At 45.0% G+C, this 14476-nt stretch overlaps 1 protein-coding gene across 1 annotated transcript in view; it reads right to left on the bottom strand.

Annotated features, from left to right (window-relative positions):
- Nucleotides 1–10833: 10833 nt before the first annotated feature.
- The window catches only part of LOC121443094 (structural maintenance of chromosomes protein 1A-like), a 42776-nt gene continuing 39133 nt past the window's right edge, over nucleotides 10834–14476 (bottom strand). The window contains exons 20-25 of the mRNA XM_041644781.1: nucleotides 14241–14397; nucleotides 13686–13840; nucleotides 13415–13566; nucleotides 11596–11665; nucleotides 11260–11370; nucleotides 10834–10917 (exon numbers count right to left, since the gene is read on the bottom strand). Coding sequence (XP_041500715.1) covers nucleotides 10834–10917; nucleotides 11260–11370; nucleotides 11596–11665; nucleotides 13415–13566; nucleotides 13686–13840; nucleotides 14241–14397 — 729 coding nt within the window. The remainder of the gene's footprint in view (nucleotides 10918–11259; nucleotides 11371–11595; nucleotides 11666–13414; nucleotides 13567–13685; nucleotides 13841–14240; nucleotides 14398–14476) is intronic.

Below are 14476 nucleotides of genomic sequence, written 5' to 3'. Positions count from 1 at the left end.
AAGCTAAAAGAGGATTCTGATTCAGAGATAGGTGAGGAACCCATAACTGGGATAGAGCAGGAACATGGCTATTCACATAGCTCCGCAGTCACCAACCAACCACACCAAAATTCATTAAAGTATATCTTTTGGGAACTAATGTGTCTGGATGTTCTGCCTGCATGTATGTCCGTCCACGCACCACATGCACCTCTGGTGCTCACAGAGGCCGGAAGGGGGCATTGGATCCCTGAAACTGGAATTAGACAGCCTGCAGTATTATGTGGGTACTGCAAATCAAATCTTCATCCTCTGGGAGAGCAGCCAGTGCGCTTAGCTGCTAAGCCCCTCAGTTCATCCTAGCTCCCCCACTCCCCCCTGACCTTTAAGGTATGGTTCCTAAGGCTACAGGACCTTAGTCATCTGGTGAGTAAGCACTTAAAGGCTGAGAGCTTACCCCACATGCTAAAATGGAAGGTTTGGAAGTTGGAACCCATGGATGGCCTGTTTCTTAGGTACAAGCAAATAAGGCAACTGTAATGTCCCCTAAGCCCAAATTCTAACCAAATACATAAAACTCATTGTTTGGTCGCCTGGAGAGATGGCAAAGCAGTTAAGAGCACTGTCTGCTCTTCCAGAGGACCCAGGTTTGATCTCCAGCTCATAACTCTTGGGCATGTACATGGTACATAGGCAAATAAAACACTCATACACATAAGATAAAAATTAACGTTAAACATTCTTTTAAAAATCATTTTGTTCCTGTTTTGTTCCTGATTACCTTTAGCATCTCTTGCTGCTTTTCCCCACCCCTGCAATCCGTATGCTTCAGTGCTCCTTAATTGCTGGGTTTGGCCTCCAGATCTTCGTACATACCATTGTCACCGCCTGGAGTTCCCTTCTACTGGAACTAGTGAATTCCTATATAAGTTTCCGTTCAGGTATCACCTCCTGGGCTGGAAAATGTCTTCTCTGGATTTCTCCTAACATCCTTCCTATGCTTCTGACAGAGCTGATTACCCACGGTGCTTATGACTTGGCTTCCAAGTAGACAGTGACTTAACCACTCAAAGGCAGGATAAATATTTGACTCATCTTTATATTCTAGGTGTGCAATACTAAGATTTCCAGAATAAAATGTCTGATTAAAAGCAGATACTAGGGTGGGAAGCACTCAACTCCTCAGATGGAGTCAACCTAGTTCCTTCTCCTTGGGTTCAGTTTCCTTAGAAACACCCCATGCTGTCCATCAGGAAACAGTGAGCAAAAAGAAAGGAGATCTAAGTGGAAGTCTAGGCTCTATCACTAATCCATTCGAATCTCACCTCCCTGATCCTGAGGACTTTGAAGCACTTGTGTTCCAGTGTGCCAGGGCCATGTCTAAGGCGTCTCACGTAACCCTATCCCACAACGGAAAGGGCTAGTTATCTGGATTATTATTCACACCTACTGAATCTTATTTCCAGAGGTGGAAGCAGAGCAATTTAGTTTTGAAAAGTTCCACATCCTTTGGAACATGGGGGTGTGGAAGGTAACTGCTGATTTTCATTACGAGCCTTTCTGTACTATTTTAATTTTTACCTGTGTATATACTGCTTTTATCTTTTTTTTATAATTTTTTTTATTAAGAAAAGAAGAAAAAAAACATAAACAAAAAACAAGTTTCCACCTCCTCCCAACCTCCCATTTCCCTCCCCCTCCTCCCACCCTTCTCCCCCTCCTCCCACCCTTCTACCCCTCCCCCCACTCCTCTCCCCCTCCCTCTCCAGTCCACAGAGCAGTCTAGGTTCCCTGCCCTGTGGTAAGTCCTAGGTCCTCCCCCCTCCGTCCATATCTAGGAAGGTGAACATCCAAACTGGCTAGGCTTCCACAAAGCCAGCACATTAAGTAGGATCAAAACCCCGTGCCATTGTCCTTGGCGTCTCATCAGCCCTCATTGTTCGCCATGTTCAGAGAGTCCGGTTTTATCCCATGCTTTTTCGGTCACAGTCCAGCTGGCCTTGGTGAGCTCCCAGTAGATCAGCTCCACTGTCTCAGTGGGTGGGTGCACGCCTCGTGGTCCCGACTTCTTTGCTCATGTTCTCCCTCCTTCTGCTCCTCATTGGGACCTTGGGAGCTCAGTCCAGTGCTCCAGTGTGGGTCTCTGTCTCTGTCTCCATCCATCACCAGATGAAGGTTCTATGATGATATGCAAGATATTCGTCAGTATTGCTCTCGGATAGGGTCATTTCAGGTTCCCAATCCTCAGCTTCCCAAGGAACTAACTGGGAACCTCATGTTGGGCACTTGGGAGCCCCTCTAGGGTCAAATCTCTTGCTCACCCTAAAGTGGTTCCCTTAACTAAGAATTGTGGTTCCGTGCTCCCCTATCCACCTTTCCTATACCCCAATTCTCCTGATTCCCCAAATCCCCCCTCCTTCCCTTCTACCTTTTCTCTCCCCATCTCCCCTTACCCCCATCCCACCCCACCCCCAAGATCCTAATTTTCTCCCCGGCAATTGGGTCTACTTCCCTTAGCCAAGAGGATAACTATATGTTTTTCCTTGGGTTCACCTTCTTACTTAGCTTCTTGAGGTTCACCTATTGTAGACTCTGTGGCCCTAATTTATGGCTAGAAACCAATTATGAGCGAGTACATCCCATGTTCATCTTTTTGGGTCTGGGACACCTCACTCAGGATAGTGTTTTCTATTTCCATCCATTTGCCTGCAAAATTCGAGAAGTCATTGTTTTTTACCGCAGCGTAGTACTCTAGCGTGTATATATTCCATACTTTCTTCATCCATTCTTCCATTGAAGGGCATCTAGGTTGTTTCCAGGTTCTGGCTATTACAAATAATACTGCTATGAACATAGTTGAACAAATGCTTTTGTCATATGATAGAGCATCTCTTGGGTATATTCCCAGGAGTGGTATTGCTGGGTCCAGGGGTAAGTTGATCCCGAATTTCCTGAGAAACCGAAACACTGACTTCCACAGTGGTTGCACAAGATGGCATTCCCACCAGCAATGGATGAGGGTACCCGTTCCTCCACAGCCTCTCCAGCAAAGGTTATCCTTGGTGTTTTTGACTTTAGCCATTCTGACAGGTGTAAGATGATATCTCAAAGTTGTTTTGATTTGCATTTCCCTGATTGCTAAGGAAGTTGAGCACGACTTTAAGTGTCTTTTGGCCATTTGAACTTCCTCTGCTGAGAATTCTCTGTTCAGTTCAGTGCCCCATTTTTTAATTGGGTTAATTAGCATTTTAAAGTCTAGTTTCTTGAGTTCTTTATATATTTTGGAGATCAGACCTTTGTCTGTTGTGGGGTTGGTGAAGATCTTCTCCCAATCAGTAGGTTGCCTTTGTGTCTTATTGACTATGTCCTTTGCTTTACAGAAGCTTCTCAGTTTAAGTAGGTCCCATTTATTCAATGTTGCCCTTAATGTCTGTGCTTCTGGGGTTATACATAGGAAGCGATCTCCTGTGCCCAGCTCCTGTAGGGTACTTCCCACTTTCTCTTCTATCAGGTTCAGTGTGTTCGGGCTGATATTGAGGTCTTTAATCCATTTGGACTTGAGTTTTGTGCACGGTGATAGATAAGGGTCTATTTTCATTCTTCTACAAGATGACATCCAGTTGTGCCAGCACCATTTATTGAGGATGCTTTCTTTCTTCCATTTTATACTTTTAGCTCCTTTATCGAAAATCAGGTGTTCATAGGTTTGTGGGATAAAATCCGGGTCTTCTATACGATTCCATTGGTCGACTTCTCTGTTTTTATGCCAGTACCACACTGTTTTCATTACTGTAGCTCTGTAATAGAGTTTGAAGTCAGGGATGGTAATGCCTCCAGAAGATCCTTTATTGTATAGGATTGTTTTGGCTATCCTGGGTTTTTTGTTTTTCCATATAAAGTTGATTATTGTCCTCTCCAGATCTGTGAAGAATTTTGATGGGATCTTGATGGGGATTGCATTGAATCTATAAATTGCCTTTGGTAGAATTGCCATTTTTACTATGTTGATCCTCCCAATCCAAGAGCAAGGGAGGTCCATCCATTTTTTGGTATCCTCTTCAATTTCTTTCTTCAATGCCTTAAAGTTCTTGTCAAATAGATCTTTCACTTCCTTGGTTAGATGTACCCCAAGATATTTTATGCTGTTTTTGGCTATTGTGAATGGTGAAGCTTCTCTGATTTCCCTCTCTGCTTCCATATCCTTTGTGTATAAGAGGGTGACTGATTTTTTGGAGTTGATCTTGTATCCTGCCACATTACTAAAGCTGTTTATCAGCTGTAGGAGTTCTTTGGTGGAGTTTTTGGGGTCGCTTATGTACACTATCATATCATCTGCAAATAACGAAAGTTTAACTTCTTCCTTTCCAATTCGAATCCCCTTGATTCCATTATGTTGTCTTATTGCTATTGCTAGAACTTCAAGCACTATATTGAAGAGGTATGGGGAGAGTGGACAGCCTTGTCGTGTTCCTGAGTTAAGTGGGATGGCTTTGAGTTTCTCTCCGTTTAATTTGATGTTAGCTGTCGGCTTGCTGTATATAGCTTTTATCATATTTAGGTATGACCCTTGTATCCCTAATCTCTCCAAGACTTTTAACATAAATGGATGTTGAATTTTGTCAAATGCTTTTTCAGCATCTAATGAAATGATCATATGGTTTTTTTCTTTCAGTTTATTTATATGCTGGATTACATTGATAGATTTTCGTATATTGAACCAGCCCTGCATCTCAGGAATGAAGCCTACTTGATCATAATGGATAATTTTTCGGATGTGTTCTTGGATTCGATTTGCCAGTATTTTGTTGAGGATTTTTGCGTCGATATTCATGAGTGAGATTGGCCTGTAGTTCTCTTTCCTGGTTGAGTCTTTGAGTGGTTTTGGTATCAGAGTAATTGTGGCTTCATAAAAGGAGTTTGGTAATGACCCTTCTGTTTCTATCTTGTGGAATACATTAAGGAGTATAGGTATTAGATCTTCTTGGAAGATCTGGTAGAATTCCGCATTGAAACCATCTGGTCCTGGGCTTTTTTTGGTAGGGAGGTTTTTGATAACCTCTTCTAATTCTTCGCGACTAACAGGTCTATTTAGATTGTTCACCAGGTCCTGATTTAATTTTGGTATATGATATTTATCTAAAAAAGTATCCATTTCCTTTACATTTTCCAATTTTGTGGCATATAGGCTTTTGTAGTAAGATCTAATGATTCTCTGAATTTCCTCTGTGTCTGTGGTTATGTCCCCCTTTTCATTTCTGATCTTATTAATTTGCAAATTCTCTCTCTGCCGTTTGATTAGCTTGGATAGTGGTTTGTCAATCTTGTTGATTTTCTCCAGGAACCAGCTTTTTGTTTCATTGATTTTTTGTATTGTTTTCTGTGTTTCTATTTTGTTGATTTCAGCCCTCATTTTGATTATTTCCAGTCTTCTACTCCTCCTAGGTGAGTCTGCTTCTTTTTTTTCTAGAGCTTTCAGGTGGGCTGTTAAGTCTCCAATGTGAGCTTTCTCTGTTTTCTTTAAGTGGGCACTTAGTGCTATGAACTTTCCTCTTAGGACTGCTTTCATAGTGTCCCATAAGTTTGAGTATGTTGTTTCTTTATTTTCATTGAATTCCAGGAAGACTTTAATTTCTTTCTTTATTTCTTCCTTAATCCAGGTATGGTTCAATAGTTGACTGTTCAGTTTCCATGACTTTGTATGCTTTCTGGGGGTAGCATTATTGTTGAATTCTAACTTTAATCCATGGTGATCTGATAAGACACAGGTGGTTACTAATATTTTTTTGTAACTGTGGATGTTTGCTTTGTTACCGACTATGTGGTCGATTTTCGAGAAGGTTCCATGAGCTGCAGAGAAGAAGGTATATTCTTTCCTATTTGGATGGAATGTTCTATAGATGTCTGTTAAGTCCATTTGATTCATTACCTCCACTAATTCTCTTATTTCTCTGTTAGGTTCCTGTCTGATTGACCTGTCCATTGGTGAGAGAGGAGTGTTGAAGTCTCCTACTATTAGTGTGTGCGGTTTGATGGCTGCCTTGAATTTTAGCAATGTTTCTTTTATGTACGTGGGTGCTTTTATATTAGGGGCATAGATGTTCAGGATTGAGACTTCATCCTGATGAACTGTTCCTGTTATGAGTATAAAATGCCCCTCTCCATCTCTTCTGATTGATTTAAGTTTAAAGTCAACTTTGTTAGAGATTAGTATGGCCACACCTGCCTGTTTCTTAGGTCCATTTGCTTGATAGGCCTTTTCCCAGCCCTTTACTCTGAGTAGGTGCCTGTCTTTGTGGTTGAGGTGTGTTTCTTGTAAACAGCAGAATGTTGGATCCTGTTTTCTTATCCAATCTCTTAGCCTGTGCCTTTTTATAGGTGAGTTGAGTCCATTGACATTAAGTGATATTAATGACCAGTGATTGTTAACTCCGGTCATTTTTTTTTAGTCGTAGAGTTTGTGTGTTTCCCTTCTTTGTTTTGTGTTGGTGAAGGGTCTCTAGATGTCTGAGTTATTGTGGTCATTGTTGGACTCCTTGGTTAGTGATTTTCCTTCAATTACTTTCTGTAAGGCTGGATTTGTGGCTGCGTATTGTTTAAATTTGTTTTTATCCTGGAAAATTTTATTTTCTCCATTTATAGTGAATGAAAGCTTGGCTGGGTATAGTAATCTGGGCTTGCACCCATGGTCTCTCAGTTTCTGCAGTACATCTATCCAGGACCTTCTGGCTTTCATGGTTTCCATGGAGAAGTCAGGTGTAAGTCTGATAGGTTTACCTTTATAAGTAATTTGGCCTTTTTCCTTTGCAGCTCTTAATATTCTTTCCTTATTCTGTATGCTTTGTGTTTTGATAATTATATGGCAAGGGGATGTTTTTTTTTGATCCAGCCTATTCGGTGTTCTGTATGCTTCTTGCACCTTCATAGGAAAATCTTTCCTTAGGTTGGGAAAGTTTTCTTCTATAATTTTATTAAATAGATTTTCTGGACCATTGAGCTGCCCTTCTTCTCCTTCTTCTACTCCTATTATTCTTAGGTTTGGTCTTTTTATTGTGTCCCATATTTCCTGAATGTTTTGTGATGAGAGTTTGTTGGACTTGCTGTTTTCTTTGATCAGTGTTTTTATTTTCTCTATGGTATCTTCAGAATCCGAGAGTCTTTCTTCTATCTCTTGTATTCTGCTGGTTATGCTTGTTTCTGTAGTCTCTATTCGTTTACCTAGATTTTCCATGTCCAGACGGCCCTCTGTTTGTGTTTTCTTCTTTGCCTCTATTTCAGTTTTCAGGTCTTGAACTGTTTCCATTATCTGTTTGATTGTTTTTCCTTGGTTTTCTAGGGTATCATTCACTGATTTATTCAATTCTTCAAACTTTCTGTTATATTTCTCATCCATTTCTATAAGGGCGTTTTTTACATGCTGTTTAAGGGTGTCAATCACTTTCATGAAGTCAATCTTTTCTCCTTCCTCTTGATTAAGGGGTTCTTGTCCTCCCGTTGTGAGGTCGCTTGTTTCTGGTAGCTTCATGTTGCTTTTCAGCTTGTTGGGCGAATTCTTGCCTTGACGTCGGCCCATCTCTTCTTCCAAATGCTCCCTATGGATCTTCTTTTACCGGATTAGGTCTCCTTGCCTACCAAATGCTGTCTCTCCCCAATGTTGGCTCTCCCAATGCTGGGTCTCCTGGCGCCGAAAGATCAGGCCTCCGTGCTGGTTGGGCAGCTCGCAGACAAAGCGCCTACCCCGCTTAGTGCAGGCAGGCCAAAGAAACAAAGGAACTGCTGCCCCCCCCCCCCCCCCCCCCCGGGAGCCCCGAGTACTCGGACCCAGCGCCCAGATAGGCTGGGCTGGGCGATGCCACGCGCCTAAAGAGGGCAGTGGGGGCGAAGTGGGGAGGGCTCTGGACGGAAGCTGGGTGGGCCAGGAAGAAAGAGGCAGCACCCGGGGAGTAGAGGCCCTGCAGAGAGCCCAAGCAGGACAGGGGGCCAAGAAACCCCCGAGCTCCCCGTCCCAGGCTGGCGCCGTGGGCCAGAAACTCACCCCAATGCTGGGTCTCCTGGCGCCGAAAGATCAGGCCTCTGTGCTGGTTGGGCAGCTCGCAGACAAAGCGCCTACCCCGCTTGGTGCAGGCAGGCCACAGAAACAAAGGAACTGCTGCCCCCCGGGAGCCCCGGGTACTCGGACTCAGCGCCCAGATAGGCTGGGCTGGGCGATGCCACGCGCCAAAAGAGGGCAGTGGGGGCGAAGTGGGGAGGGCTCTGGACGGAAGCTGGGTGGGCCAGGAAGAAAGAGGCAGCACCCGGGGAGTAGAGGCCCTGCAGAGAGCCCAAGCAGGACAGGGGGCCAAGAAACCCCCGAGCTCCCCGTCCCAGGCTGGCGCCGTGGGCCAGAAACTCACCCCAATGCTGGGTCTCCTGGCGCCGAAAGATCAGGCCTCCGTGCTGGTTGGGCAGCTCGCAGACAAAGCGCCTACCCCGCTTGGTGCAGGCAGGACACAGAAACAAAGGAACTGCTGCCCGCCCGGGAGCCCCGGGTACTCCTGCTTTTATCTTTTAAAAGGGGGGGTGGAGTTCACAAGTGATTCTGATGTATAGCCAAGGCTGCTAATCACCTCTGCAATGGAAAAAGCACTGGAATGAATTAAAGGAAAACAAACTTGGGTTCAAGTTCAGTGTTATCCAGAGCATTTAACCCCTTTGTATGTCAGTTTTCCCTTTAAGGCAGAGAACAGCAACTGCTATCTTTAAGAATCTGGGATAAGCAGGGTGTGGTGGGGCACGCCTTTAATCCCAGCACTCAGGAGGCAGAGGCAGGCAGATCTCTGTGAGTCTGAGGCCAGTCTGGACTATAGAAGTGAGTTCCAGGACAGCCAAGGCTACACAATAAAACCCTGTCTCAACAACAACAACAATAAAAGAAACTGAGGCTCATAAATAACTCATCTTAATTTCTATAGCTGGGACTAGAACCGAGTCTGGTCCTCAAACTGTGCCTGCATTTGCCAAATGATGGCACATGGGACAATGATGGTATATGTCTTTGATTAAACATCAGCTTGTTTAGTCATGCCTTCTAATGTGTATTAGAAAAATAATTAGCACATCAAACCTGCGATTTCAGGTGTTATTGTATGCTTGTATGTATGTATGGCATACATGGAGGTCAGAGAACTTGTAGGGAGCTAGGTCTTCTCTTTCACCCTGTGGGCCCCAGGGGTCCAACTCAGGACATCAGACTTAGAAGCAGTACCTTTACCCACCAAACCATCTCATTATCCCACAGTATGTTTCTGAAAATGAGAATGGATTTATCTACTCCCTGCATAATTAGAAATTCCGAGTGACACTATGGTGGAGCCAGTGCCCCACACACTGAGCACCATTGAGCAACCAGTCCCAATTAGACCTTACCTCCTTGAGACAGGGTAATAGATCACCTTTGAACTTTCACTCCCCTTGCCTCAGATTCCCAAGTGCTGGGCTTAAAGGCTGGAGTCACTGGGGCTGGAGAGATAGGTCAGTGGTTAAGAGTCCTTACTGCTCTTCCATAGGACCTAAGTTCAGTTCCCAGTAACCATGTTGGGCAGCTCATTAACTGCCTGTAAGTCCAGCTCCAGCAGATCTGATGCACATCTGTGTTACACACACAGTATACCCATAAATAAAAACAATACAAGTAAGCCTGGGAAAAAGGGGGCACGTGCAACAACATCCAGTCTGACTTAATTTTGAAAAGTAAACAAAAAAGCAATGCAGAGATTTAGGATAAACCAAATGTGATGACCTCTGCGACTGAGCAAATGTTAAAGTCATCGTACCAGGCTTTATTTCCTCAGCAGTCCCGACAGCCAATGAGGTTAGTTCCTGCCCAGATCTTAAACACGCTAGGCTGACAAGTGCCTACTAGGTCTTAGTTCCTGACAGCCCAGCTTGGGGCCCAAGCACAGTTATCATGTGTGATTGAAACTACTGGCTTCCTTAGGCTCTCTATTAATCAGATAAGCCCTATCTGTGCCCTGGCCCTTTCCGGATAACCAGAGCATCCAACACCTCCCAGAGGTGATGGTGCCTTCTGTTCCTTTTCAACGAGGGTCAGAAGCCCTTCCAGGCCCAGCAATAACAAAACTTATATTCGGAGGGGCTGCTATCTGGTGGTGCTCCACACATGGATAAGGTTTTTAGTGAGAGTCTGACATCATTATGAGATAGGTAAATGTAAGCCCCATGTTACAAATGAGGGAACTAAGGCAAAGTAAGGTCAAATGATTTGCTCCAGCAACAATTAGTTAAGTGTTAAAAAGTAAAAAAGTAGAACCATGGTCTACTTAGTCCCTTACTAAACCTTACTAATCTGTCAAGGTCTGGCTCAAAGGTGAGCTTTCCCACAAAGCATGGAAGTGATAATCCTCCTCTCAAGGAACTTGTGATATTTAACTAACCAGAGTAACTGGTTACCTTACCATTTCCTTACCATTAAGAGATGTTCACTGATTCGATTCAGTATTTTAAACACAGACCCAGACAAATAGAGGGTGTTCATTCTGTGTCAAATGAACAGGCACACGAAACAGTGAACGAGGGCAGTTCAGTGGCTGCCCAGGACTCCTATGAGGTCCCAGGTACTTTTGTCCACTTGGTGTGCTGTCACCCTGTACTCCCTTGAAATAAAATTCAGTTATGCTCCTTTAAGTCTGGTATCCAATATTTATTTTGCAAACAAATCACATGCATACATAATGACACATGTCCACATACATAAGGGAGCATGGTGCCCAGAGAATTCATGATAATGGGTGATGAGAGAGATCCAGGAAATACACAGAAAGCCAGTTCTGAGATCCAGACAAGAGGGTAGAATTCCTGCTACTCTTCGTTAGGGTTGGGGTTGGCATCTGGGTACTTGGTGAGGTCGAAGGTCAGAACTTTGCTGATCACACAGTCCCCTTGCTGAAAGAGAAAAAAAATATCAAGAGAGAATTAAGAAAGGTATACAGCCTGGAACCAGGGGCGGAAACTGCCTCCCTATGTATCTGCTCAAAGGCCAGGCAATGGTTCTTTCTGGGTATGGAGAAAGGATTCACTCCTGTGTGCCTTCTTTCTTTTCCTACCTCTAAACTTTCCTCTGTCTTTACTGCCTGGCTAAAAATTCAGGGCATGGCTCCAAGAAGCCTACACGGCTGCTCAGGACCTGATTACCTCCACTCCTCCACCCTCCCACTGCTGCTCTCTCTTCCTGCCTTGGAGAGTTGGGCAGGAAAAGGGCTGGCTCCTGAGCCCAGCCCACACTACCTCAGGATAGACTCCAATGAGGCTCTCAGCCTTGGTGTAGAATTCCTCCTTGAGAGAGATGACAATGGCCTGGAAGTTGCAAGTTGACTGCTCCTTGATGTAATTTGCCACCTGTGGGAGGGGTATTCAGCAGGGCTTAAGACCTAACACTCCCATTTTCCAGTCAAAGTAAGGGAGACTAAGAAAAGGCTATTGATTATCAAAACAAGGATGACCCAGTCTTCCAGGCACATAGAATAGATGAATAGCTAGAGCACAGTCAGGAATTGATCTCTGAATGAAACCCAGTCCCAATTTGGGAGCTTCTCGCCCAGACCTCACCTTCCTTGCACTCACCTTGCCAATGTTGGTATTATCCAAGGCAGCATCAATTTCATCCAGGACAAAGAAGGGGGCTGGCTTGTAGCTGAGACAAAATGAATAGGTGAGCTAATACTACAGAAAGAGGGTAGCAACAAGAGTAGGCCACTCCCATAGCCGGAATAGGGCAATTGCATTCAGAGACCAAATAATCCAACTCTGAAAATTACAGTGGCCTAGGCCCCCGGAATTCCCTCCTCGCTATCTGGTTCTGTGTGCCGTTGTCCCCCCAGGACCATGAAAAACAGGGCCTTTTCCAGGAACTTCCAGGTTGGCTGGGAAGACAACTGTCTCCAATGAGCAAGCTACCTGTGGGTCTCCTATATCCCAACATATCACACTCTGCCATGCCTCCTTACCTCCATACATGCAACAGCAGGTTCAGCCTAGAATATTTGCTGGGTTCCTTAGCAAACTTTTCTTTTAAAAAATTATTTTATGGCCGGGCGATGGTGGCGCACGCCTTTAATCCCAGCACTTGGGAGGCAGAGGCAGGCGGATCTCTGTGAGTTCGAGACCAGCCTGGTCTACAGAGCTAGTTCCAGGACAGGCTCCAAAACCACAGAGAAACCTTGTCTCGAAAAAAAACAAAAAAATAAAAAAATAAAAAAAAATATAAAAAAATTATTTTATGTGTATAAGTACTTTTCTTGAACGTATATGTGTGTACCATGTGTAAACCTAATGTCTACAAAAATCACAAGAGGGCACTGGATTCCTTGAAACTAAAGTTATGGATGAGTCAACAAATGGGTGTTGGAAACCAAACCTAGCTCCTCCACAAGAGCACAAGTGCTCTTCCTAACCACTGAGCCACCTCTCCTGCCCCCAAATGTCGCGGCCACCCTCATCCCGCAAGAATGACGCAACCACCGGAGCTCTTCTCACTGCAGTTTATTCCAGGACTTTATTCACAGCAATCTATCTCCTTCTCTTTCTCTTCCCCTCTCTCCCTGGGCAAACCTCTTCCAGCCCTTAAGTAGGCATGGGCTGCCAACCCCGAACTGCCAGGAGGGCACTGCCCATAGGCGCACGCATATGCAGGCAGCTGATAATCATTGCGTGATCATAGCATAGGTCAGGCCTTAGCCATCTCAGGAGTTGATTATACATCTCCATCAGGTGTGACACCACGCAGCTCGCTACACCCAAAGACTACTCATTTTTCTCACCTACCCTTAAAAATCTTCCTTGGCCCACACACACTACAAGTTAGGTGTCCCTCCTCTGTGTACACATGCCACCTACACTACTGTCTGCTTATGTGTCTGGCTTCCTCTAGTCTCTGAGCTCCTTAGGCCATAGATCACATCAGACTCACCTGTCCCCAAGCTCCCGATAAGAGTCTGGTACAGAGTAGCACTCAAGAAATGCTCACGAAGTGATGCTGCATACTCAAACGCTAAGTTCTAGGGGGTCATGTTTAAGCACTACTGGCCTGGGATGGGGAAGTATCAAGGTATGCCAGACGTCAAAGATGGCTTCCCAGAGGAAGGGGAGGAGAATGAAGAGGTATGTCAAGCCAGATATGTACAGAAAGTGCCTATTAGCTAGCAACCATGTGAGGAAAAGCCTAAAAGTGGAACTAAATACATGCAGGAACCAGGAGGCTAGGTTGAGTGGATAAGGATAGATGGGGAGGTCAGGTCCAAAAAAACTAAGTGCTATAGTAGACAGACAGGGAATCCCAAAAACACCTTCACCTATGTAGACCTCTGTATATCCTTTGACCCCAGAGTCTCTGGTTGCCTCAGCTCTGCCTCTTCACCAACTGCCCTATGGGGCAGAGTCTTACCTGTGGATAGCAAAAAGCAAGGCCAGAGCTGCAACTGTCTTCTCCCCGCCTGACAAATTGTCCATAGGCCGGAAGCGTTTGCCAGGAGCTACACAATTGTAGTTGATGCCATCCAAATAGGGCTCTTCAGGATTCTCAGGGCCCAGGAATGCCTATGGGATGACAAAGGGGATGAGGACCTGGTATGTGTACATGAGCATGGTGATGGGAAGAGGGAAGACCAACTGAAAAAGAATGGTAGGAGCTGGTTGCATAAGGGGCTCCAGTCTACCTGGGCACTGCTGTTTCGGGACAGAGCCTTATAGATCTCATCAATGTTGGTAGCCACAGATTCAAAGCAAGCATTGAATCGGTCAAAGCGCTCCTTCTTAATCTGTTCAAAAGCCTGCTTGGCCTTCTTTGCTCGCTTTCTTGCTGCCTCAAACTCTGCCAGAAAAAAGAAGATCAAATGATGATCGCTCAGGGCCCTGGGTTCTGCCAGGGTTGAGAACCACACCGTGCCAAGAATCACCTGTAAATGAAAATTCTAGGGACAACCTAGAGAGAAAAATGCCTGAAGAAAGCCCCACAGGGATCAGTATCCAGTGAGTTGGCCACCGCAGTCTAGTCCTAGAGCCACACAAGCATGGATTCCTCCATGAGCTATACCAGCTATCTTAGCACCATCATTTGCTCCCCAGAAAGCGAGTAGATAATCCCCACTGTTCAGGGTACCCAGCAATTTTGAATATCAAAGTATGTGAAAACAGAGGCTGGTGTGTTATCACAGCACACCGTTATCACACCTTCAGTCCTCTGCTCCCATCTAAAGCCCAGCAGGTCTTACCATCTGAGGTCTCCTGGAACTTGTCTCGGACACTCTCCAGCTTTTCAATGGCCTTCATGTTGGGGGCAGCAATCCGCTGAAGCACACTCTGCTGTTCATTCAGCTTTTGCTGCAGTGTGTTCATCTCTTGCTTGATTTCCTCCTCCGCCTGTGCATCCTGTAACCCCACAGCCAGCAAACAGTAAGGAGCACCCGAACCAAGTCCAGACCACTTGAGAGATGACCAGAGCTTGGGG

This window comes from Microtus oregoni, unplaced genomic scaffold, assembly GCF_018167655.1.
Source record: "Microtus oregoni isolate MIOR12 unplaced genomic scaffold, Mior012 000099F_ref0000060, whole genome shotgun sequence".
Taxonomy (NCBI): domain Eukaryota; kingdom Metazoa; phylum Chordata; class Mammalia; order Rodentia; family Cricetidae; genus Microtus; species Microtus oregoni.
Note: the sequence above shows the minus strand (reverse complement) of the source record. Positions and strands in the feature narration are given on the sequence as shown.